Source organism: Athene cunicularia (genome assembly GCF_003259725.1).
Source record: "Athene cunicularia isolate RWA chromosome 12 unlocalized genomic scaffold, athCun1 chr12_part1, whole genome shotgun sequence".
Taxonomy (NCBI): Eukaryota; Metazoa; Chordata; class Aves; order Strigiformes; family Strigidae; genus Athene; species Athene cunicularia.
The window spans coordinates 4,179,985-4,207,694 of record NW_020799116.1 but is presented as its reverse complement, the minus strand read 5'-3'; the positions used below and the strand labels follow the sequence as shown (position 1 = coordinate 4,207,694).

General features: G+C 38.8%; 1 protein-coding gene across 6 annotated transcripts in view; it reads left to right on the top strand.

Moving 5' to 3' along the window:
- The window catches only part of FHIT (fragile histidine triad), a 530,054-nt gene that overhangs the window by 379,334 nt on the left and 123,010 nt on the right, over window positions 1–27,710 (top strand). For all 6 annotated transcript variants that reach the window (XM_026857742.1, XM_026857743.1, XM_026857744.1 and 3 more), the window contains one exon: window positions 216–245. In XM_026857742.1, coding sequence (XP_026713543.1) covers window positions 216–245 — 30 coding nt within the window. The remainder of the gene's footprint in view (window positions 1–215; window positions 246–27,710) is intronic.

Below are 27,710 nucleotides of genomic sequence, written 5' to 3'. Positions count from 1 at the left end.
ATAACTGTCGTTTTTGTGGTCTAAGATTCTCACTTTGCCATGGCCTGATACGGAAAGGCACCTTGTCCAAAAACTTTGTTTGAATAGTCCCCAGGAAAATATGCTAAATGAATATACACCAAAATTGGATATAAATGATGACTGATTAAGATCTCTGAATTCCTGTGTGATCCTTGTTAGTTCCTCTAACCTGAGACTTCTCCCTTTGCTTACAGGATGGCCCCGAAGCTGGACAAACGGTGAAGGTGAGTGCTTATTATGCAGAATACAAATTAAGAGACAATTATAAGAACTAATAAAAGATCAAAGCTAGTCATCTGCAGACCATTGCTGTATCGTTATTTTATCCTTGAGATCAAAAAATCCCAAGTGCACAATAGCTGTAAATACTTTTTATTGAAATTGCACAGCATAATGTTTACAGGTTTTCTTTCTAGACAAAAATTTTCAATCATGAAAATATCTTTTCTAAGCTGCTGGGTGTATTTATGCAAGGAAAGCTTTAGAAAAGAGGCATCTGTTTAAGTTTTTTGTTTGTTTTATGGAGAAAATATTGCCCTTCCATTCATAATCTCTTTGTTTGTCTTTTTATTGCCTAATGAGTTGTAGCTAATTATAGGAACAGTTAAACTGAACCACATTATGAAAATATACCTTTTGTCTATGCTTTCCCTCTACATATTCATATCACATTCTTGTTACTGAAGTTCAAATGTAATGGAGCCAGTGAAGCTTAAAAACAGTTTTTAAGTGTACTTCTGAAAAAAAGGTGGGGGGTGGAGGGGAAGAGAAGGATTTATGATTATACTCTCCACTTCAGTAATAACATAGATAACATCCAAGATGGCTCTCCAGCCATGTTTCACTGCCTCGTAATGCAAATGCAAATGCATGTGTAGTTAGATTATATGCCTGAACATTAGATAAAGGCTATTTTTTACATTTGGAATCAAAGGAAAGTCAAATATGGCTATGGGTTAGCACTTTGTAAAATCAAATTAGATGTCTCAAAGAAGCTGTTTGGGTTGATTAAGATAACTGTAACAACCAAATGATGGTGTATAGAAACACTTTACTTCTTTCCAATTTGCTGTATTGACCTTATTTTTCCTAGTCCTTTTTGTTGCCTGCTTTGAATATTTAACAGAGAGGTAATAGGGAGAGGAGAATAAAACAGAAAATCCCCAAGCTTTGGGAAGCTGAGGAGTGATGAAGGAATGTAATACAATTTACTTCAGTACTGCGACAAAACGGATTCCTCGGCTTGTGATTTAGAGTGCATTGGGTGGGTTTCACTGGGAATGCCTGTTGATAGGTGAAAGGGTCAGTTTGAATACTTTCCAAAGTAGTTTTTTTTCATTAACACCAATATGTTTTAACAGGCAGATCACATTATTTCTTTTAATATCTTAGACTTTTTTTTTTTTTTCTGTGTAAAGAAAAACTTTCTAGGAATGATTATATTAAAATGCAAGAAAATTTGCTAATATAAATTATGTAAAAATTCCTATCTGTGATCGTGAAGGGTAACAAATGCTTATGTAGACCTTAAAAAGGCAGGAAATTCTGTATTATTTTGGATTGGTACTGGAGACAAAGAGCATTAAGTGTTAATCTAGCCAATACGTTGCAATATGGTAGCCACCCTTCATGCTTCCTTCTTGCAGTTTTAATAAGAAATGAGATGAAAATGACCTGCTCTTACAGCTGTGAACCCCTAGACTCTGTAATAAAGAGTGTGTATTCATAAATCAGAGGTTAGCAGTTTGCGTTTCTCTACTTTTCTGCATCATTGGGCAACGCTGTAATTTATCATCATCACTTTGGGATGTTTATCATCCAAAAATGCCAGCAACTATTTTCTTCAGAGAACTCAGAGCTTTCAGAACTTGAATTGGGGAGGAAATTACTATGATCAAGATCTTCTTTAAAGTGAGCAATAGGGTGGATATATAAATAGCTGGTTCCATTTAAACTGTTTTGAATTGGAAAGTTTGCAAAACCACCTATGAGATCTACAAGTAATTTATGAACCTTGATTTCAATGTGTCGTATGTTTCTGTATGTGTTTTTCTTCATGTATCAGAATGCACAGTAATCCAGTCTTCTTCTAAGGAAACTTTTAATTAAAATTTCTGGAACAGACAAAACAGTAGAAAAACATTCTAATAGTAAGAATAGCAAAGCATCACAATATAAATATCCAAGGGAGTTTGTGCAGACTGTTTCAATAGGGTAGGCAAGCATATGTCAGGAGCTAATTAGGTGTGGCTGATCTTGGTTTGAATGGGTCACATAGCAGATGGCTTCAAGACTCCTTCCCATTTGTATTTTGTATAATTCTGTACGGTTGTATGAATAGAGACTACTGTATGTGCTATGTAGGAAAAGAATTACAGGAAGCAGGGGACGAGTACTGGCTGTTAAATTGGTCAGTGCAAATCTTTACTACAAAATAGGAAGAGCTATCAGCCTAGGTGAAGACAAAAACTGAGAAATTTATCTGAAAAATATTAGGAAATTCTCTTCTTTGTCAACAAGAAGGAATGATAATCCATGCTCAAGAAAAAAATCTTGAACCTCAGTTTGAGTCTCAGGTCTTTCTTTGTTATGGAGGTGCTAAAAATGATACGTGCAGTGCATGCACCAGGTTTAAAGGAGATTACCCTTTTGGAGTGATTTTGGGTAGAAATCAGTTCTAAGATCTTCCGCCAATGTTACGTGTTCGTTCTGCTGGTGTGTGCAGGTTTCAGTCAGATGTGCCATGTACTGCAATGTCAGGATACTTCACTGGTGCCTCTTGGGCTAAAACCTTCCTAGTTACCTGATGGGAAGCCGTTTACAATCTAACATGTAGCTCTGTAACTTTTGTACTTCTTCTTCTGGGTACTGTCCTCCTTTGAATCTAAGCTACCAGAGCCTACATTACAGCATTCTAGGGAAGTTTATGGTTCTTTCAAATTCCCCCATTATTGCAGTCTGTTTGCATTGTGTGGGTCTTTGGAAGGAATTCAACTTATACCTGACCCTCAGCTCACCAATACTTTGGAAGTGTAGATCAGTCTTTACTTTCCCTTTAGCAGCCGGAAAGATACCATTTGCTAAGGAATTCTGAGCCATGTCCTAGCTCTCAGACCATAAAATAATACAATAGATTGCTTTGTAATATTTTTCATAGCTGTCCACAGATTGTGCCTATTCCAGTCCTGTCACCTGTTTATGAGAGGGACAAATGTCCCTCTCCAGAGGTGGTCACAGACTTGCACGCTTTGTGTTTTATTGTAAGATGTTCTTGCATCAACTCACAACAGAGAACCTTGCATCTGCTCAGTGTGTCAGCAAGTATAACCATCTTCCAGCATTAAAGACATTTTGAATACTTATTTCTTCTTGAGAAAGGAAGGAAATCGGGTTTAGGTCCTCTTGTAAAGAATATTTATCTCTGCAATTTTAAGCTCTGTTTTTCTTGGAGAATACAAAACCCACGGTGTCCTTGTGCCAGGAATGGAGGGTGAGTTTTGTGCTGGTTCTGTTTGAGAATGCTTTAAATATCCAGGCAATTTCATGGATCAGGGAAATCAGCTCTGCATCTTAATGCAGGGCTCTTATTGCTATGTCAAGTGAGTGACGTTTCAAGATTTCCCCAGTATATTTTATAGCCTTCTTTTCAACATCAAGTCAGCAAATGCTCTAGCTGCCTTGGTGGATGTATAGCATTGTGTAGAATAAACTCTCAGGTTTACCTTTTACGTGAGATTCAATCACAAGAAACCCCATGTACTCGGTTCTCTGTAAAGGCTAAACAAATCAAGCTGGCAGGAGCATGATGCAACTAATTTATCTGTAGAGACAAGATAATATTGCACAGTAAGTGTCCATTGCACAAACACATATGAACACATACTCTATTTTGCAGCAGTGTCAAAGTCTCCAGCAGCTCAGCACCTCCGCTGTTACCCATGAGTAAGTGCCTGGTTGCCAATTACAGGTTCACCTAAATAAATGAGAAGGCGAGGCTGATGGTGGCAGTGTGGGTATATGTGCAGAAATTTATTTTATATGTCACACATTCCACTAATTATTTTACACTGAGAAGATTGTCTCACGATTATTTTTTGATGTACATGTTTTTCTTTCCCTGATGTTTTTTTAATGCTGTGTTAAATCAATTCACCTGGCTTGCGTTCTTTAGAAATCTTAACCTGAACTGTCGAGTCTAGGTTTTATTTAAGCCCACAGCAGATTGCTCTTTCGTACTATTTGTCTACTTATCTCTGGACCTGAAGTAGTGGACTTCAGGTTTGAGTCTTTAAGTTTAATCAGATCACATTGCAGACTGATTGCATCAGAAGGATTAAATTCACTAACTGCAGTACTTTTGATGCCTCAGCCTGCTTTCCCTGCAGACTTGGCAGATGCGAGTCCTTGTTTAATGGAGTATTGGAAACCACCTTTTGCTCTCTTAAAAGAACAAAAAAAGCTGGCGTTTGAGAAATGCAAATATTTTTTTTACCTCTAAACAAATATAAAAATTCAAGTAGAAAAAACAGGGAAGAAAGAAACAAGTTTTTTAAAAAAACAGATTGTACTGAACATGTGAGCAAATGGTCTTATTTGCTTTACTCTTAGTAACAGTGATTCTCTTGAAAGTTTGTGAGATGTCCAAAAATGATTTGATGAAATACAGCAGTCTCTTTGAATTGCTTTGAGAACCACACTAATAGTATTTGGTTGGAGAATATGTAATGTTGCAGGTAGGTAATTGGTACAGAAAATTCAGTAGTCTCAGGGCTGCTATGTCTGGTTTGGGCTCATAATTTTCATTCTATTTTGGTACTATACTTAGACTGGGGTGGATTTTGGTGGGTTGTTAGTAGTGTGTATTTTCAAAGCTAGGACTATACTGCCCCTTACAGAGATGGGGAAGCAGCTGGGGCATCCAGATAGTTTGCCCTCCTGCCCTTAAAGTTTTCTACTCACTCTAAATAATGATTTTTGCCCTTTTCTTCAAGGCCCTTTTCAAAAATATGCCTTGTGCTGGTCTAATTCTCCTTTCAGTCCCTTGGCCAGACCTATGTTTTTTATGATGTAGTCAATGAGTGTAGCCCTAGAATCCCAGTTTCCTCTGCTTTGTCATGTCCTTACTCCTGTTCATTACATGTAACATTTAGGTTTTGACTGAGCTATAAGTTTTCCAGGAAAAGCATCATCCTTTTTTTTTTGTTTGTGATGCTTATAGTCTAAAGAGGCACTGGTGGATCTGTAAACCCTCCCTTAATACAAACACTAATAAGCATAACCTAGAATGAAAACAGTTCTTAAGGCCCCTGTAATTTGTACAGATCAGTTCCTGTACTTAAAACATGGTAACAGTTGACAAAAGTAAGAGGTGTATCTGTCCAGTATACACCCATGTAAAGTTCTAGAGGTTTTTTTGAAGACTGAAGGAGATGAAAGAAAATTGGGAATGGGGAAACAGCTTAGAGATTGATGGACACGACACCATCCTAGCTGAGAATACCAAAGGCTCCAAGGCACTGATAAATTGAAATGATGACCTGGATAATGAAGTCTGATCCAGAAATATCAGGTTGTGAAGTACCCTGAAGCGATGGGGACAGAAATTTTTGAAAGATTCTCTTTAGCAGTGAATTATGATGGTTCTGAATCTGGATGATTTTGAATTTCCAGCAGTGAATGTCATGACATGCTGTACCCCTGACTTGTAACATCATTCTCTGTCCCTGGACCAACACAGAATATCTGTATGGACTACAATGTAGAGAAATAAAAACAAAGCACAACAGGGTTAAAAATCTGCCACTATCAATGAAGAAAGTAAAAGAAATTTCAAAATATATAAGTTGAAGAATGGTAATGAGAAGGAAGATTTTATTATTCCATGCTAGCAATTCTGCCCTTCTTTCCTGCCATATGGATTTCTTAGATGAATATTCTCTTTAGGTAGTTTAATTCCAAAAATACCCCCAGAGCTAGTCAGAGTTATTGACACTGTCTAAATTAAACTATAATAAGCAAGTAAGTGGGCTCAAATGCTTGTTTAAATTGCCTTAGTGTACTGAGATTAGAAGTCATGCAGCTCTGTTGGCCACATCCAGCATCTTGCTCTTCCCTTGCTGGGCATGATCCCCTTCAGCAGCAGACCCGCAGAGCGCTGGCCGCTGCCTGTTTTTCTTCTTCCAAAGGTCAATGGGTCAGACCTAAACCGCAGGTAATACCTGGAAAGGTCCTTACCTGTGCATAACATGAAGGGTGTGTGGACGTTCGGGAATGTCCACTGGAGCATGGATGTGCCTGTCCCAGTGCCCAGCAGCTGCGTCATGTGTCAGCAGAGCCCTGCAAGGCCGGCGAGAGGCCGGGGCTGTGGGTGGCTGTGCCAGCAGCCAGTCCAGGTGGAAAGCGAGCCGTCACCCCACGGAGCCCTGCTCCTGCTGGGACCCCTCATGGTGCCCACAGTGACCTGTCTGATTACTGCAGGGAAGGGTTAAACTCTGCCAGGGCTCCCCACATTCTGCCCTTCCGTGCAGCTCCAGGAGAGCCTGCTCTACTTTGACAAAAACACTTTAAATATACTTTTGTTTTGTTTGTTTCCTGGTATGCATTCAGATATTTACAATTTTCATGACAGAAGGATCTTGAACAAATCATTCAGAAGGGTTTATTTGAAAGCTTGAAAGCTCTTCAATTTATTTTTTTTTCTATAAACAGAGTAACATTTCAAGATGAGAAAGTATTTCTATCAGAAAGGTAGAAAAGTTTTCCTTTGAAAATGTTATAACGGGGTATTTTGACAACAAAAACTTTTTCTTTATGAAAACAAAACCTCTTTTGAAAATTATTTCCGTTTTACTGAATTGGCATTTTGTGACAAAAAAACACTATATGGGGAGGGGTGTTGAGAAATCCATTAATTGCTCTACATGCTACTCTTCATTTGTCCCACAACAACTGAGATTAGGATCAAAAATTCTGTTTTAATTAGAAAGTATCTTTCGCTTCTTTGTTCCCATGTTACAGCAATATGTTTTGCATTTAAATCATTCTCTGTCTCAGAGTTCGTACAATCCATCAAATGCCACTCTTGAGTACAGGTCCTACAACTACCCTATTGTACTGTAAATGCAAACCCTCTAGCAATCCCAGACAATGCATGAGTTCTAAAATCATTAATAGCACAGTCAAGGCTGTCTGATTAATTTTTGTGTGGTTAGTGTATGAATTTCTTTTCAAGCTCCATCTCATCCATGATACTTTTTCTCTTTGTAGAGCTTGTATCTTATAAACCTCTTCGTTTAACAGGGAATGCTTGCTTTTTTTTTTCTTTTTTTTTTTTTTTTTTTTTTTTTTTTTTTTTTTTTTTTTTTGTTACAAAACCTTACTTTCAACTAGAATGTAACTCACCAAGAAATGTGCAGAAGTATTCCTGTTTAATTCAGATATGCAACTTGATGCTGTGTTTTGTAGTAGGTGAAAATTGTTTATTAAGCAAGTGTCGCAAAGCTAGATTTCAGTTTAATAGGTTTCTGACTCTTTCTAAAAATTAATATAATGCTTTGTAACAGAATACTGTGTGCCAGTGCTCTGACCTCTGCTCATTTTGCACGTTTATCTTTGTGTTCTTGCCTACCAGGTAATGCTTTTGCTTCCTCCAAAGATCCACCATGAAATTATATCCTATGCTGACCACAGATTAGAAGGGATGTCAAAGGGTCATGTGCAAAACAGACATCTTCATGCTAACATATGCCTTCTGTAAGCAGGCATTTACCCACACTTAAACTGTTTTGTGGTTGAGTTTTATTGGGTGTTCTTGCCCCAAGGCATTTTCAGTTGACTGATCTGTGTTAAACTTTGGTGCCTCAGCTGTCTGGCTGAATGCTGTGACATCCATCCAGAGTCTCCTAAAGAAGGGCAGAATCACAGTTCTGCTTTGCTCGTGTTAATGACCCAATTTCAGCCAGACAAAGGGAACCCATTTATTAAAGTCCTGACTGCCTTATCAATGCAATAATAAAGAAAATGTTCAATTGGCTCCATACTGTTTTCCCTTAAAGTCACATCCTTTTTTCTTTTTTTTTTTTTTCCTCCCTAAAAGTCACCTCCCCTTCAGAAAATGAAAGAGCTATCTACTTAAAGCTGTCCCCGCAGCTCTCCAGAGAGCCTGCACAGCTGGAATGAGTTTGTTGCTTAAAAATGTCAATAGGGAAAGAGTGCGTGTAATGTTTTCACATGTGATAACAAGGGAATGGAGGCTTTTCCTAGCCCTATGTTCCTTTATTACATGAAGGAGTAGGCGGTTACACTGTCCTGTAACCTATTGAAATTCCAAGCACATCTGAAATACAAGTATATCTGATCTAGTCCATGCATTTTAGTCTGTTCTGGCAGCACCATGTTAGCCCATGTAGGACTTTCTTTCAGAGAAAAAAAAAAAAAGCCTCTGCTTGAAATGATTTAGAAGTGGAAAACTAAGGTTAAAATAATAGAATAAAACTTGCTCAGCAAGCTCCAGACAGGATGACAGGGTGAAGAGTATGTAATATTTTTAGTGGGGGGGTTTTGTGTGTTTTTTTTTAAAAAAAAGTCAATCGTTCTGGATACTGCCAATTTTTTATATCATGCTCATTGAAAACCAGGCTGGAAAAGACAAAAGCTTCCCGCAATACAAAGCAAAACCCCTCTCGCAAACCTCATTTGCCCCATCCCTCCTGAAAGCTGCTTGGGTGCCCTCTGGCAAGACCACTAACACATAGGGGTTACTGCTCATTCTGTAAAGCTAAGGTGTAGTTTAAAAGAATTTGAAATATGCCTTTAAAATCCAATCTCTGGGAGCTTTATCGCATGGCCCCTCCTCATTTGGTTAGCAGTAGGAAAAGCCCATGCTGATGGAAATATTGCTGGAATAGCAGTTTCTGAGGTTGAACGAGAATGGATGCCGGCGCACCTCTTGTGTGGTGCTCACCATTTTACATTTTCCTTACACTTGCTTGTAGTGATGGGAGTAAAAACCTGCAGCTTATGCAGTGCGGCTCACGCGGTGACTCCACAAGGCAGTATCTTGGCTAGTTATGTGTTTCAGAGGTCTATGACTCCACACTGCTGTGCTGTTTTCTGTTTTATTGTTTCAGTGACAGTTATTGAGCAATGCTCTGCTGTTTGCACTGTGGTTCTTTTTTAGGCAAGTGAGGTGTTGCGCTCCCTGAAGAGCTAGAGAAACACTCTAAACCTTCCCTTTTGCAGAAATCTGAATGATGCTGGTACCTCTAGATAGATTGTACACACATACATGTACCAAATGCTGAGGTACATATTTTTAAAAAAGGGAAAGGATTAATCATGAAACAAAGCCTGATTCTTACTTAAATGTCTGCAGTTACCTGGTAAAATCAGGTTGGTAGGTTTGTCCTCAGTTTTGAATCACATAAAAGAAATCGGCATCTGTGCATGCAGTTCAGCACATTTACAGGCCTTTTCTGGGGAGAAATTCCCTGTTTGACTAATAGATAAATTTGCCGGTCACGATTAAGATTTTAAAAATAAATTATTCGGTGTCTGAATTAACTGCTGCTGCTCATGATTTTCTTTCAATGCATAAACACTCTGCAGCCCCCTGATTTTGAAGGAAAAAAACTTAGAATTGCAACTTCCAAACAGTGAATTCTGTAAATAAAAGCATTTCTGTGTATTTTTAAATTTCTTTTTGTATATTAATATTCTAAATTTCTAGGAATGATGCCACAATTGACATAAGTTGGGGAAAACATAAACCAAATTATTTTTAGCAATTACACTGTCCCCTTAACTGAGATTACAGATGGAAGATTTGAGCAGAGAAGTTTAGATTCCCTGCTTTAACACAGTTGCCTACTTTGGAGATAAACCGTTCACTTTCAGAGGGCTAAATTCGCCTGTAATAATTAGCCAGTTGACTAAAATTCATCCTGAAGCTTACTTTTTCACCATTTGGTCTCCACACATCTTTTTCTTGTGCATCACAGGTTGCCTTTTCCAGGATTCTGAGATGCCTCGGTCCTTCTCAGGAGCTCTCAGTCTCTTGCTAGGTGCAGCAGACTGGTAATACAATTTTACCAATGAAATTGTTGCGGCAAAAGTGATTTAAAGAAGGGCCAAGTCATTATTCCTGTTTTGTTGAGCAGATGAAAAGGCTGCATTGATAATAGCTCTGTCCTTCAGATGCAGGGCAAAGTCACAGGGCACTGCCCTGCTCTGACTGCCAGGAGAGCTCACCTGTGTCCATGACATTTTGTTGTTCCCCCTGTTACACCATGTCCTGCTTCTATCCTGAGCTTTTCTGTCTCCCATCCCTTATCCGATGACCTGGGACTTGGCTTTGTGCAGGGTGCGGAAGGGATGCTTCGCTGTGGCAGTCCCAGGGAGAGGGACAGCATGTCCAAGTAGAGAACCCTGAAAAACTAGTTAGCTTTTTATCGTGGATGAAACCCACTGAAGTTGTCTACATGAACAGGTCAATCAGACTGGATTTGTTAGTATGGGCTTCAGTCTGGGCTAAGGGGCTGCCTCTGCTTCTGGGCTTAGAATGACATATACAGTCACTACAAATTTGTTTCTGCCCGTGCCCACATGCGAGGACCCATGCTAAGTGTGGCGTGTCCATGCACACATCTCCTCCAAATATATTCCACCCTGTAACACTTCAGAGCAAAGCTCTGCAGCCAGGAGCAGGGGAAAGCTATAGGCTGTGGTTAAGGCAGAAGATTGGAAAGGCATATTTGTTTGCTAGATTGCTCAGGTCTTTGGAAGGAGGAAAATGGTTCCTCCTTTGGTAATCTCCTAAATCATTATCTCTGAAAAATCAAACCATTTTCTTTTCTCTTCCATTTATATTTTTGTGATTTACCTCCTTCATTGCTACCATGAAAATCTTCATTTCATGCTGTCTGCCTGGCATCACTGATCCAAATTCTCCCTGGGAGAAGCTGGAAGAAAATAAACCAGACCAGATGGAAAGTGCTCATGTGAATGATTGTCTTGATCTTACTTGTAAAGATGTTGAAGTCTGAAATGCTGAATTCCTCTATCTGATTTCCTGAATGCTGAATTTCTCTGTCTGATTTCAACTCTAGATTTTAGTATTTGAAGTAAAGACAATGCCCAGAGGTAGCACTTTATTTTTCTGCTTTTTTTTTTTTTCTTTCTTTGTTTTTTGATGGATCTGTGAATAAGCGTTATTAGTTCTCCATTGAGAAGGCATAGAAAAGACAATAATACTGTGATGTTTTCTCACCTGGCCTTCCAGCACACCTCAGCTAGTGAGAAATTACCATGAGCGGGTAGTTGGTCTGCCCAGATTGAAGAGTGGATCAGTTCTCACTGTATTTAGTGGATGCTTTTTTCTGCAAATAAATCATCTCTGAACTCAACAAAAGCCATACTTTCAATTGTGGCCTTTTAGTGAGGCCACCCTAATTTAGAATTATGATCTAGCAGAATATGAATCTGTAATCTGTCTTTGATTCCGAGTCCCATGTAAGTAGACCAACCTTGGTGTCTGGGGCTAGATTATTCTCCGGTATAAAGGGTTCAGTTCACTTGTGAAAATATGTGGACTAAATCGATGGAGCTTTTGCCATTTCTATAGTAACTCTTTGATTTCCTATAGTTTATCATTTAAAGCTACAATTACTATTCATACGTGTGAATCTAGTAATTCTGAATGCAAAACAGATTTTTGAGAAAATAACCTATGAAGTATAATTTGAGATAGTGGTTTTATTTTTATCTTTAAATATCTTCCACTTCACCTGAATAAGTTAATTCTTTTAGTAACTATCAAGTTAAAAAAAAAAGTAAGGAAAAATACCAGAATTTATTAAGTTCTAATAAACTCCCCTCAGTGCATATACGTTTAGTATCTTTCATTAACATTAATGAGAATTATGCATGCATCCTGGGGAGAATAGACTAGTTGTTTTATTTCTTTTCCTTGTTTTCAGTATTAAATCTTGTCCTGCAGTCAGTTCTATAGGGCATACATTCATTCCTGCTGCTCAATTATTTGTTCTACATAATATCTACAGTTTGAGCACCTCCTTTTGCATAGTGAAGAAAGAAGGTTCATAAATTAAAAAAAAAAAAGAATTTGTGGGTACACATTAGAAACAAGGGATATGCAAATTAATGAATAGATTGCTATTGATTACCAGTAAAGCCTAATTAAATAATAAATTTTCCCCCACACAATTACTTGTTTCATGTTATTAAATGATCAAATCCATAACTAGTTTGGAAGCTCAGCCTCTCAGAATTAAATGAGGTGCTCAAGAGGGCAAAGTTGTATTTTGGAGCAACAGAGACAGAGGCAGGGCCTAGTTACATGGATTTATGATTTAATTTTCTATGTAATCTAATTTAGTGTAACTATTGAGTTTCTAAAAAAAAATGAACTTTGATTAGATTTTGTTGACAAAAATAAATACAAAATATAAGATAGTTTATTCACTATCTGTAACATTTTCAGAGAAGTGACTCATGGGTATTTCTGTGCCTGGAGGGGCCTTTTTTTCCCATTTCATTTGCTTTTAGCTGTATTCCAGAGCAGTCAGTCACCCTCCAGGACCCATCCAGGTATAGTAGATTGTGAAGATCCAAAATCCAGAGCATATAACATTCATTTCTGTGGCAAACTTAATTAATTTCATATAAATAACAGCTTCATCATTCCTCTTTTCTGAGGTAGACATCAATATTTCATAGAGAGCATTAAGTATGTGAAAGTCCTGGGAAAAAGGCATGTTGGAGAAGGGAAGTAAGCAAATAAAGCTCTTCAGTTTGACATACTTTCACTTAATTGGGAGTTTTAAGAGCGGATCGTGGGAGCAGGAAATGAGTCTGTCAGCTAATTCCCTTCTGCATGAAAAATGCTGCATGCCAAAACACTGCTGTCCCGGGTGAGAAAACTCCTTGGGTGTAATTCCTCAGCACAGCACCGTGCCACAACAACACCCTGACGGCATCTGTGGGTCAGGTTGTTGCCTACCTGCGTGGCTCTGTAATTAACGGCAGATTGCAGGATGAGCAATGGCGTCTCGTTCATTAAGGGTTAGGCTGTATTTTCCTTGCATTTGCTGGTCTTGCCTGGCAGCAGATTGAAGCAGGGAGGCAGATTGCTTGTTCTGTGCAGGAGCCTGCACATCTGTATGGATCTGGGCATGTGTTTAGCTGCCGTTGTGCTGGGGAACATGTCGCTGAGAGAGCTGGCCGCAGCTAGGCTAGCGGTAGGATTTAGTAGAGCACAGTACCTTGGGTAGAGCACTCTTCTAGGTTGGCTTGATTTGATGGAGCATCTTTGGGCGATTGCTTGAAAAACACTTGCAGTTACAAATCCTGGCCTTCACTTGCCTGAAGCCAAGCTGCTGCTTTTGTGGTGCAGAGCCAGGCCAGCGCTCCCTCGCCTTGGTGCAGTGACTGCCTGCCAGTGGGTGCAGAATGGGCAGTAATAGCCCTGGCAGTGCAGAGTGCCTCTTTAGATACATGGCTTCACTCAAAACTCTCTGACCTCGGTGCAGGGATTCAGAACTCTGGTGACTTTGAACCAGTCCATACATCAGAAGAGCCCAGCTTGTCCTTTCTTGAGAACTGGAAGGGTTTCCTTTGCTTGTTCATTACATAAAACTCGAGGAATCATTTTTAAACCCCTCTTCCAGTTCTTTGCATTTTCTTATGATTGACATGTAGAATTTCTGTATGAATCTTTCGAAATGTTTGTTGAACACCTGGATACATAAGGAAAAAGTTCTGTAGTTGCCTGCCTGGTTGACTCTATAATTAGCAGCAGATTGAAATGAATGACGACCTGTGCCTTAATGGTTAGGGCACTGTTTTTCTTACGTTAGGTTGACTTGACCTCAGTAGGTCCGGACTGGCAAACAGATGTCAGCTCTATTCATCAGAATATCTTCTGGTCACTCCAGTAACACAGGATATGTGTGTATAGAACTGAAAGGCAGCATATTTACAGTAACAGTTGAGTGGAACATGCAAACAAATTTCAATAGGCAGGCAAAGACAGGTTGCAAACCCTATTGGGAAATGATAAATTGCTGTTAAATGTTATAATTATCCCATGACATTCAGGACTGAAACTTAACTAAATTTTGCTGAAAACCTAAAAAAATAATGGAGAGAGGTAATATGATTTAATAAATTAGCCACAGAGTAAGTGAAAAAATGAGAACACAACAGAAAATTAATATTTATCTTTTACCAGTATGTAACAGGCTTTGTTAAAAACTGTCTGAAAGTGAAGAAGAGTTTGTTAGACAAATTATAATTTTAATTGCAGACGTAATTGATTATACTCAGCATGCTCATTAGGTTAAGGGAGAATATGAGTCAACTCTCAAGGTCATTACAGTAATAGATATTGTAGGCATGTAATTTGTGATAAGCTGGTTCGTGAACATCTAATTGCTCATTCATGGCAGTGTGTCTGGCACTTTTACTCCCCAAACACCTCTCTGTCCAATTTATTTAACACCCCTTAATATTCCAGGGTCAAATTTACTACAGGAAGCATCAAGCAGTGAATTTTCAACCTCCAAATTATTACACTTCACCCTTTTTGTGCCTCAAAGACAGAGCCTGCATTACTAAAAATTAGTGGTCTGGCACTAAGGAGGGTACATCACAAATAGAAATACTCACCCACAGAGACAAACTAAAATTTCTCATGGAAAACAGCTGTTCCCTGCCCTCTCCAATGGCAGTTGTATGTTGGAGTAGGATGCCAAAAGAGATGTTCTTTTTTAAAAAATGCTCTAATTAATCAGAACTTTGTCTTCATATTGTTCCTTGGAAGAACATACAAAAATAGTGTTTTGTGTCTTTCATTATTATTTAATTTCAAGGCTTTGACAGAAAGTCATTAGTATTGGCTGTCTCTTTGGCTGCAGATCAACGGGAATGTCACTTACCAGTTCTTAAAACCAGACAAAATAGAAAGAACCACTTACAGTGTGTATCAACTATAAGTACCAACTGTACCTCACTTTGATATAATGCTTTGTATTCTTAGGTCTCAGAGAATGAAACACTGTCATTATTGAAATGCAAATAGTTGAAGTCACTTTTCCAGGGCCAGGCAACAGCACACGGGTAGCACTGGGAACTGAAGACAGGCATCCTGGGCTGCAGGTTGACTCATTTTCTACCTTCTCTCTACAGTCATTCCGTCTTAACGCAGGATCAAACTGTTCTGATCTATTAATCAGTACCATTATGTTATGTAGCGTTGGTGGATGAGGTGAGGTGAGGCAACCAAAGTCATTCCCATTAGATTGAGAATTTTGATTCAGTCTGCAGTGTAAGGAGAAAATGTTTAACTTGTCATTGAAATATCTTTGACTGTATTGCAGGAATCAAGGATTTTGGGGGGTTGTTTTGGATTTGCTTTTTTGGTTTTTAATAAATAACCTGACTCTTGGAGCAACATAGCTTTCCTTTATAATAATTATTTGCAAGATATTATTTTCACTTGACATGACATAGTTTGTAATTGTCTATTACTTATTGCTGAAGAATGCAATAGGTATAGCTGGAGATATTTAATTATATACCAAATGAATTCCAATATGATTTCGTAGCCATTCTTTGTTAGTATTTCTGGAAGTTTTGAAGTCACTCTGAAAAACGATGCTGTCTAGAAATGTTATTTTCCACATACTGGCTCTATTCTAATCTTAGTCCTTGGTACTACAGCTTTGCTCTTTAAAGAATTGTCCATAATGACATATGTGTGCTAAATCTCTCCTTTGCAATATAGAAATTACTATGTTGACTGACTGTCTGATTGATATAGCCAAAAAAAACACCCCATGCTTACCAATATATATCAATTCCTATAACCACCTTGTAGATTGATCTGCCGAAAAAAATTGTTATGCAAACACACTGCCATCTGTTGTGTAGTTATTCTTCAGTAACAGAACATAAACTGGAGATATGTCAAAGTAATTTAGTAAGTCAACAAATGTAAAATGAGACTTGGTAAATATAGTGTGTTACACTGAGTTTTATTAATCACTGTCATCTGCAAGAATATAGCAGGTATACCAGTCTTTTCAAAGTCCAGCTTGTTTTGTTTCATCCATCAAACACTGATGTTAGAGCTAGTTATGAGGAACATGATGTGAATTATCATAATTAATTAATTAGTTATAAAATAAGGATTTAGAGAATTCTGTGGTTAATACAAAGCCCACTAAAAATTCCGTGAAGATCTGAGCAATTTTTAAGCATGTCAGAAAGTCCTAAACATCTTCATTTAATGAGTTCGGAGTGTACAATTCACATTGATATTGGTGGTTGTGCTACCCATTCAGGCAAGTATATGTGGAGTTACCACTCCCTTCAGAAGTGGAGCTAATGCTTCCCAAATAAATCAGGTACCTCCTAGAAGTAGGTGCCGTGTTTAGAGTATTACAATAAACTCTACAGAAGAATGAAAAAAATCAGTTGGGTTCTTGTTCTGTAAGTGCAGTTCTCAAAATGGTATTTAGACATCCTGATAATTAATGAAGAGGTTTCAAATGAAGCATTTTCCAGTATCCTATCTCTTTGCTAATTTCCATTTTTTTCATTAAGAAAAGATAAATTGTATCCAATTATTGAAAATTATGTAGGTCATTATCATGAATGAAACTGCAATTAAACTCAGTTTTCACAAAGAAGGAAGAGGCTATCTTGTCCTAGTGTAGGTGTTAGTGTGCCTTGCTTGGCTGGTACTCCTGCCTTCAGGCCAAGATCGTACTGGGGTCAATTCCTACATCAAACTGAAGAGCAGTATTTGACTAGGACTGGGCTGAGACTTTTAAGTGCCCTCAAGAACTGGAGTCCGAATCACAGCAGGTGACAGTCCAAGCGTATGTTCACTCTTGTAGCAGTTCTTAGTTAGTCAGCAGAAGATAACCCTTCCACCCTAAGCAGAGATTACCCTTTTCCATGGAGAACAAACACAAGCCCTGTCCGCTGCCGGTGTGTCACTGTGGAGTGGACATGGGGTGATCTGTTCCCCTACCCAGCAGCTCCCCAAAATGCTGTGGGAACCAGAGCCAGCCTCTCTTGTCTGAGGCTGTGCATGAAGACAGGTTTTGTCACGAAGGACTGATAATTTCACTGCAAATGAGAGATAACAGAGTGGTGAGAGAGCCCTGCTTGATCCTCCCCCTCTTGCTGCTGGGATTTATTCTAGGCATCTCTTCCTCCTCATTCCAGCAGTCTGCCAGGGCAGTGGTCAGCAGGGTGGGGAAGCTTCTGGGCTTGAAAGAGGAGAAGGCAACCCTGCAGTAATCCATGAGGGCAGGGAGACAACATCCCAGAGGAGGAAAACTGAGAGAAAAGTACAGGGGTGGACAATGACCCCCAAGAACAAGGTGAGCAAGATTCTCCTGTACTTCCTAGGTCTTTAACCCCCCCAAATCTTTCTAATTTTAAACCAAACAAAATCAACCAAACAGAAAACTCCCAAACAGGCCAAACCGTCAGTGTCACCATAGTGATATTGGCATAAAAGCAGTTGTGGGGAAATTTGTCTGATACACCAAAAAGATGAGGAGCTGAAGTGTGACCAGTAGCACCCAGCCTGTGCGGTCACACACTGTGCTCACAGGTGTAGCTTTTGGCTCACGTTGGAGCTGTCTTCACCCAGCAGCTCTCCAGCTCCAGGAGTGTTGGTGTTTCTGTGTGCTTCACAGAACAGGTGAATTTTATTGGGAGAATTAAGGAGGACTATGGGGACAACATTGTTTAACTCCTTATATTACTTAAAATGCTGTACCTGAGGAAATGTAAAGAAACTAAATTTATTCTGGTTTCTAGCCAAATTTAATAAACTAATATCTAACTTATGTTAAACTCCATTACAGTTTTCATATTAATTTCACCTTAGATTTCACTTCAATTATTACAGGCTTGACTGCAATCAAGGGTAGTTACATCTTCCTGTCCTTCTCCAGAAATATATTATGTGAAGTGTTTTGCACTTTACACTTTTTTATATTTATTGTTCACATCCAGTTGGATGTACTAATAAGCATTAACATGTAAATAATTATCATCAAGATTTGATATCTGTAGAGAGCAAATGCTAATACAGTTAATACATCAAATATGAAAGAGGCTTTTAATTCAAAAAAGAAAAAAAAGACTAAAAATATTAGCTTTCTCTATAAAAAGCATTTGCAATGATTATAAATTCTATTGAGCTTGCAGAAATCTTGAGCTTTGAGTTTGCAATATCTCTCATTAATGTTTAGCCTCAAGAAAGAGTTTATAATAAAGGGACTTATGCAGACAACAGATAAATAGAAATGATACAGCCAAGAGGGTTGAAGAGCCCTGGGTATGTTTGTTGTTGTTCTACCATGCTGATTTCCATCAGAGGTGCTGAATATGCTAGGAGTTTATAGAAGATGAAGTGAAATGCAATATGCATTGATAACAGCTAAGGCTAGAATGGCAGGAAATTATTTTCTTTTGATTTTCCTCTAAGTTTCTTTTTCTTGTTATTACTTCCTGTGGGATGGAAGAGGTTAGCTCTGATCCTGCAAAGTCAGCCGGTTGGCCTAAACCTGCAGATCTCAGTGGAATGGTAATTGGGAAAAATCTAATGTGCCATAAACCGAAGGTCAGTGTGGGTAATCTAGTGTCCCCTGCTGGTTTTAAAAACTGTGAGTATCTCCTGAGGATTGGAAGGAAATTTTGTCTGTGTAGGCACTATGTGCCTCACGGCTTTGCTGCTTCTTTGCACTGGTATCTGGGTCCCTCCATATGTGATTGGGACTTTAATGTGGAAGAGGTATAAAAGCAAATTATCTTTGTTCCTAAGCAGGCAGGCTGAGCTGAGTGGTTTGCTCTAAGGTGGTAAAGTTGAAAATAAAAAAAAAAAAAGGACAAAGGACTCCCCCACTTGCTGCAAGCAGAAGAGTAATTTATACCGGGTGACAGACACTATGAAATATGAGGCTGGGAGGGGAGGAGGTAGAACGGGGGCACAGGGTTGAGGTTAGGTGGGAGGGAAAGGCTATCATGCTCTTGCAGGTTAGGCTGGATGTGGCACGAGCTCAGCAGGGAGCAGAGGACATGGAGCTGTGGTGTTTGGGCAAGGTGCACCACCATTTTAAGCCAAATCCTTAAGTAGTCAGGCCTGTGGTGATGGGACTTGGAAATGCTGTGCGCATCTGAGTTGAGTTGAACATTAGTCCCTAAATAAAATCTGCTAAAAGCAGTCCTCCAATTAAAAATGAAAATGCACCAAAAGTAAGAGCAGTATCAGCACTTTGTTTTCACAGTGTTTGCAATAAATGCTTTCAGTGTTCTGAGGGGTTTTTCCCAAATAGGTTTTATTTTGTATAGCCCAGTCAATAAATGCTAGTAACCTTAATCTCTTTCCCTAAACGCCATTATATTTTATGAATTTTTCATAGAAATTAATCACTGATATATTTAAGTCTTAATTAATTAATTACACCAGAAATTTACAGCCAGTGCACTGTGATGACTGTTAGAAAAATGACTTAATAGGCTTTCAGTCCTGCCATTGTTCTGGCTTGTCAATGAATTACTTAAGTGTCATTTGTTAAACGAGTTAGGTCAATAAAGTCCTTTAGTTGTTTTTCAGAGTGAGCGTTATTTCCAGATAATGTATATTTAATTCTCTTTTCACTTCAGTTTATCTGCACTGGCTAGTGCGGGTTATTATCAATTAGCCCTTCATAGCAGATTAGGCAGGAAAGATCATAACGCAGTAATAAGTAAAGGTTCACAGAGACAAAATTCTCTAATTAGGAAGTATGGCTTAGTGGTGAGCAGTGTCTTCAAATGGATTGCCATCTGTTAAATTAAAGCTGATTTCCTTCATTTGCTTATATAATGTTTCTGAAGAAAGTGGCTCTTTTTATTTATGGAAATTATATATTCCCTTTCATTATTTTCTCTTAATTGATTCTGCATTCCTGTAATTAGTAAGCAATGAAAACACACAGTGCAGGAGAAGAGCCACAGTAATGGACAACATGACCCCGTAGTAATTGCCATGTGAACTGTGGAACATCATTCTGCTTTAAGATCTTCCTTTTGATGTGTTTAGATTAAATGAATGCAAATTCAAATTCCTGTTTCCAGGAGAATTAGCTGCATCAGTTTGTGTCCTCTTTTCATACTGGTTACAGCAAACTCTGGAGTAGGCCTTGATACGTAGACTTTTGCCTTTTAGCCTTTTAGGCTAAAAGACAAAGATTCTTGCTTTCACATCCTTTCAAAACTTACTGATTTGGTTTGTAAATGAATGAAAGAATTAACCCTGGGTTATATAAATAAGCACAGTGTATTGGGGGCCAACTTAGGCAAGAACATTCTCGTTAGAGGAATTGATCTTGGTGAAAATTTCCCCGATACTCAAGGACATCCGAGAAATCCTGGAGTTTTCTTGGCACCCTTGGAGTCCATAGCTTTGAAGGTTTGTTCCTTTGCACAGGAATTTTAATGAAAGAAACCGTATCTAGGAAAAAATCTCCTTGAGCGGAAACTCTGTGTTTTCCATCTTTCTCTGACTCCTCTTACAGAAGCTGTTTGGTCCTGCAGTAAATGGCTGTGGACAGAAGACAATTAACACCCAGCAATTTGACAGACTGCAATGATAGCTGTATAGACACGCCCTTTGGTCCCAGGGAGGGAAAACACTGATGTCAGTGTCTGCAGTAATGAATTCAGAAGTTTTTATCTAATGTTTGGTAGCTCCTGTTTGAAGAATAACATCTGTGGTAGCGCTAGACAAGTTACGATTTATAGTTAGATCAGAGATTATATCTCCAAGTTCTGTGCCTATCGATTGCCATGTGGAGATATAAAGAAATCTCTTTTCCTCCCCTGGATAATATAGATAATTAGATGTACTGTTAAGAGATATTCAGCTTCTGCTGCGGCATCTGGCAGTTGCCAGTCCCACAGCAAGAGATTGGCCCTGATGGATTACTTGGCTGGCTTGGGCGGATGGTGGTACTTCTAGGAGGGAGGGTGTCACAGGGCGATGCCTTTCAGGGAGCTGTTGTTAAGATGGGGTGTGCTGGATGCCTTTCAGAAAGCGGCGAGTGGAAATGAACTTAGTTAAAGCTTACCTCATGCTAAAAATTCCTCAAAGCCTCTTCTACTGCATATTCTAGGGTTTCATGTGGACTTTCCAGTGCAACCTAGATATGGTAATTTGTGCGTTATGTATTGAGAAATGGATCAGTTAAAAACATAGAAGCAGAATTAATCAGATGTTCAGTTTATTTATGAACATATGTTCCATGTTATATTTCCACTGAGATATCTAATGAAACTAAATCAGAAAAAGAGCAGTTCCTTACATGCTCCTTGTATGTTCTCCCCTCTGTTTTTTAGTTAGAAACAAAGTTGTTTCTAGTTTCTTTGAATTTCTTTATAATGTGGTACTTGGTAAAGTTGTAACAGGCACAGTGGGATATGGTTAGAGGAGTACTAGAGAAGACTGCAGAGCTCACCAACATTTCCTTCAGCTAAAAGTTTGAAAGTATCAGAAGAAAAAGACTCAGAAAATTTAATTTAAAAACTCAATATACAGTCCCTGAAGATATCCCCAAGAGGATAAAGGAACCACTGAGGAGAACAAGTGCTAGATTGCAATATAAAAATATTCCACTTTTAAGTCATCTCACCACAACAGGGTCTTTAAACTGGAACAATGAAGTTGGTCCTTTTTCAAACTACGGACAATGCATTAATTGCAGCTTCTTTTTTTTTTTTTTTTCCCCTTTCTCTGTGTGTTAAGATTTGACAGAGAGAAAATGCAGAGACCTGATACGGAACAGTGGAAATATATGAAAAGGCAAATAAAAGGCTTTTCTACTGCCAGTAGAAAGGATGCATAAAAATATGAGTATAGTTAATATCTTCTCCAACACTTTATTTTCTCAATTCCAAACACCCTTTGCTTTTGAAATAGGCAAGTGGACCATAGAGAGAGAAATATACTGTAATTTTCTTGTAATAGCCCCAAACTCTTCCTGAAAATGCAACAGAAGCAAGTCAGCAATTTTAGTGCCAGATGGATGAAAAAAATTGCATATTAAGCTTTCTTTGTTAATTAAAAACTGAATACCAAGGCTTAGGTTTACAAATGTCTCCAAACAGGGTGGTGTCTTGGGACAGGGTGCTGCTAATGCACTAAATATTGGCCTTGAATCTTGTTTTATTTGAATGTTAATAAGGTGGTAATCACCGATATTATACAAGAGTGAAAAAAGTTACAACAGGAGTACGTAAAACGTTTCAGCATGTATCGCAGGGAGCAGTCCTGAAGGAGTAGGGGTCCAGACAAGACAGTCTAAGAATTTTGTCCTAGGTCTAATGCTTGAGCTTGCTATTTGAAGTCTATTGCATTTATGTCAATTTAATGATGCTTAAACTCAGCACCCCAAGCAAGAGGTACACCAAGAGTGCTTCCACGTACAATAAAATTCAGTTAGGCTAGTCTACAGCCTAACATATACTGCAAGGCAAAATCTCCATTGGATTTGCATGCACTCATCTCTGTAAAAATTATTTAGGTGAGGCATGGCTTAGGCTGCAATGCTTAACTGATGCTCCTCATCTTTCTTCTATAGGCCCAAAAGTGTTCAAGGTGGTAGAAGTCAGAGCTGCCTGTTTGCTATGTCTCAGATAAAAAGGGCAAGCTATTTGATCAAAAGGAGAATTATTATCATGACACATCGCTTGTTCTGTTTGTCTTATATCTCTTTTAACAGCTTTACATTTGAGGCATTCAGGTTTTTTCCATGCAGCTACATACAGTTTCCTCTGCTGAGATTTCACTGCTACGCAGTCTCCTGTAGTAGTGATGTAGTAGTGAGAGAGCTTGCTTGACAGGAGAGTATCAGGCTTTATGCCACCATATTTAGTGGTAAATGCTAAAAATGATATCTGATAAGGATGGCATCAGGTGGTACCAATTCAGTGTTACCTTTTTTTTTTTTCCCCTAGACAACAGCTGAGTGGAAAGAGATGAGTGGTTTTGCTTACGTTGTGGCTGCTCCCAGGTGATGGCTCTGTTACCACCCAGCAAGCATAGCAGAAAGCTGGCTGCAACAGATTGCCTGTTACCGCACTTCTCAACTGGTAGAGAGCAGTGGATTACTGTATTTTTAGAATAAATGAGGATAAAAGCCACACTGTAGTTTTAGAGGGCAAAATCCAGGGTTAAATTCTGCTGTTAAAGGAAATGCGTGGTATTTCCCACTAAGTTACGCTGTATAACAAGAATGAGGAATGAACATCTGTCATATGTAAAAAGAAGTAATGTGGCATTATCCTCTATATATTCCATAATACAAATTCAGTGGATGAAGATTGATGATATTTCAACTCCTGCCTATCAGAGACTTCTGTATGCCTAGTTCCTGTAATTTTGTCTGTTTGAAAAGGTTGGCAGGAATTAATTTTCAACTAAAAAGTGTACATACATCCGTTTGCTATACTTAAAAAGCAAAACAAAATTATTACCAGGCATTGCCTCTATCATAGCAGAAGTCTTATAATCATGCTTGCAATTAAACAAATGTCGTCTTATCTTAAAATAAAGTATTAAACAGCAGAAGAGAATGCAGTAGGGAAGTGCAATTGGTGATGGACGTGGTTCTCTTGAAAGAAAAAAAATTTAATGTTTGGTGAAATCAAGAAGAGACAGTGAGGTAATGCAGGGATGTGAAGAAAGAGGTAGGATGGCCAAAATAAGAGGCTAAGGGAAGATATTTACAGGGCTTTGGGCATAGGTGTAAGTGGGGAAGATTAAATTTGCCGTGGTCTCAGACAGTGCCCCAACCCAACAAGATAGGCAGCAGTCATGGTCTGGTGCAGAAATGGATGTACCAGTGTGCTCCTGCGAGAGCGGATAACAGCTGGTGTGCATGTGTAGGATTACCAGGGAAAGGATAGGAGCCACAGAGCTCCAACAGAGCCGTGAAGAAATGGCAGGAAAAATGAAAGTTCTTCTAAAGACATACCAAGAGAAAGATCGAAAAGTGACTCAAGAGAAGGCTGACTTATACTAGCAAAAGAAGGGCAAGATTTCAAGGAGAGCCATGTAGACTAGGAAGGAGATTTTATTAGGAAACGATGGCTAGAAATAGAAGCATCATGCTTCCTCATCCAAGAACTCTTCACATTATCATATTTATGTAACAATAAAGTGTTTATGGTCAGAAACGTTTAGTAGCTATCCTGCTGCTCTGTAGGTTTGCTGAGATCTGATTTTTGCAGATAGCTAAACAGGAGTGTGTCCCTGAATGTTGCATTTCTGCCATACTGTCTTAAAGGCTTTTTGTAGAGAAACTGTCATGATGCATGTCAAAAACCAACCACACCAGAATGATTTTAGCTTTACATAAGAAAATACGCTTTTTGCTTTTGCTAAACATAAAAACAGGAAACATAAGCCTGTTAGTAAAAGAAGGAGCAAAAAAGAGCATGAATTATTTAAAAATAAAATCGTAGCAAAAAACTTACTTGACAACAGAGCTAACTTAATTTGCTAACCTACAGAAATAATTCAGTCTTGCACTGTGCTTCCTCTGGATATTGCCTTGCAAAGAGCTTTTTTGGTTTGGTTTGGTTTTTTTTTTTTTTAACATTACGCCTTTGTTATAATAATATGTCAGAACTTTTCTCTGTAGGTATTTCTGTTTTCAGATTGCCACAACTGAAATTTCAAATTCCAGTAAAATTAATCATACGTTGTAGATTCTCTAACAGAGGGTATTCCTTGATATTTTTTCCAGAGCACTGATATTTCCAAGGCAAATGTGAGAAGAGAGATTTGTCAGAATAGTCAATTTATTGTTTCATCTTGTCACTAAAAAGATCAGCAATGAGTATATCTCTGGTCCTAAGTGCTGCCTATTCACAGAGGACTTCATATCAACTGATTTTTAATGATAGAGTAATCAATAACTTTTTCTGGTTTTGCTGATCTTGCAGATAGTTCACACTATTGAACAGATACCTACAGTCCCTATGGGTTATTAATGCATGCCAAGATAAAGTGGTTTTTGACCTCAATAACAACATCTATCTGCAAGGCCTTTGTGGTTCATCTGTGTTCTACTGGGTTTTTTACTTTATGGATTTTTAAGTTAATGTCATCTACTTGCATCCATTTGAACCACTCATTTAACATGTGCTTTATTCAAGTATCTGGTCTCCTCATGGAAGTCTTCATGTTTAATTTCCATTCTAAGGCAGTTTAAAAATTTAAAATGCTAAAATTTTTCTGTTGTTTCCTTTGTTCAGCAAAAAACCTCCAGACCACTTCTGTCTTTCCTGTGTTGTGAATCTGCTTTGTCAGTGCTGTGGGAATGAGATGAAGGCTTCACTCCAAAATTTTCTAGACATTTGTCCATAAATATCAGTTTAGTATTGTATATGGTTTATGTTCTCTTTGTGCAAAAGTAAAGAAAATTAAACAGCATCAGAAAACTGAAAATGCTGGGCTTTATCCTGTATCTATAAAGACTATCAGAGATGGATAGTTCTGTCGTGTTTATGGATTCCACCCTAAGATCCTGGGGCAGAATCTTCTTTCTCTGCTGTTTACATCTGGTGATACCCTTGGGAATTTACATCGTTAGCAGTAGCAAGGCTGAATTTATCATACTGGCTTCAGAAGGTCACTCTTAATCCAGAAACTTGCTGGCATTACTTTCTGCTTCTTCATCCCATGCACAGCATGCCTGATGAATGACAAGAGAGAAACTGAGATCACTAAGAAATAACATAGGAGCAGTGTGGTGGTATGTACAGCCAGGCTGGCTCACACCAGTGATTTTTAAAGTTGTTTTTTTTTCAGTCTAGTAATTTGTCACCAATAATGGCCGATCTCATGTATGTCAGGATGAAGCCCTATTGTAGGTAAAATTACAAAATCCAGCCCTTTGGATACGTTCCTTACTGCTCCTTGGTGTTGGTTTAATCTCTGCTGGGTAAGAAAGTTATCACTGTAGCTCTTTCCAAACACTTTTTGTTTGGGGTTATGGGTTTTGGGGGGTTTTTCGTTGGTTGGTTGATTGGTTTTGGTTGTGGGTTTGCTTTTTTTTTTTTATATTTACTGTTGCAGCTCTTAACACAAAGGTTATAGACAACCTTCAGGTTGGGATTTTGAAGACTGAGAGATTTAGATGCACAAATCTCTTTGGGAGGTATCATTGAATATCCCAGCATTAAGAGATAAGGAATAGTAGGGTCAGAGAAGCACCAGGACAGCCGAACAACTTTGTATGGGTTGTTTCATTTGGTTGGCTTTGGGTTTTTTCCTATTTAATGTCTGAATTCTTCCCCCCACTGACACTGTGGACAGGGTGTGATCAGAGAGTGTAGCACATGTTAATACACTGCTAGTGGCATATCTGAATTTGTTTCTTCTCTGTCCCGTGCCTAACGTTGTGAGGTCCTATTACCTGATTCATCTGCCTTCTCATAGAAGAGATTTTTCTGATGCAGGTAATATTTTAGGTTAGGAATGGTGAGCAGAGGTCTAGATGGTGAGCTCCCGTCAAGCCACTATGGACCAGAATTGCTGCATTTGTTTTGCCCTGCAGTCCCTTACCAGGAGGACTCAAACAGCCTGGGACCTGGCAAGCATTGCACTCTGTTGCATCCTTGGGAAACAAGAAGAAATAAGTGATGTTCAAGCAAATATTATGTTGCAATGATGTAGTTGTGCTGTAAACCTCTTCATCTGTCCTGTGTTTTAATTATGCTGCACAGCTCCCCAGTGAAGCAGGTAAAACAATACATAAAATTATTCCATTGTCAGAAAACAGAGCCAGGTCTTTGGAAAAATACAGTGCTATCGTTTAAAAGCATCATGTGAAAATGTGGTAAGAAAAATCTGATGGCTAGTTAAAAGTCAGGGGAGTGAGGTGTAAATTAGGCAGGACTTTGTTACTTCAATTGCAATCTGCCCAGGACGTTGGTGCCAGCCTGTCTGCTCATACAGAACGGAGGCCCGGGATCTAATCTGGGATGACCAGCAGTCAGCACTTCAGTTTTATGGCTTTGGTGAGGGTTTCCTAAGGCTCTCTACCTTTTTAACTGTTAACTATTAAGTTTTACATCATTCACCTATTAGATGTTACTGTGCATATAAATCTCTGGGTGGAGAGTTGGGTAATAAATGAGTCTTTCTGGTTCTGTAGAAAGCTGGATGTGACAGATGTTTCACTTCCAGCCACACTGTGATCCAAGGGTCTCTCCCACTCATTTCCAGGGTTTTTTTTATCTCTTGTAGTTTGTCAGTGCCATATGTAATCTCTGGGGATGTGTAGCAACCTTTCACCTCTCCTGCCATCCTTTTTAGGGTGAATTAACATTGTTCTGCATGAACAGATGAGCCTAATGAGCCTGAGTCTTTCAGGAGTGGGGAAGGTGATTGAGCTGTTCTCCATGCCGTGTTCTTTAATCACGGCAGACTTCCACATTCAGTCCCCGTGAGCAGTAATTGCTCCTTATGCCACTGAGACAGGCATGAATAAATAAATGTACTCTTGGCCCTGCCCAGGCAAACTTGCAGAGTAGTAAACTCTGTGAGAGATTCTAAGACATCTGATGTCCATCATGTGACATTTATGAAAGCTGGAGGC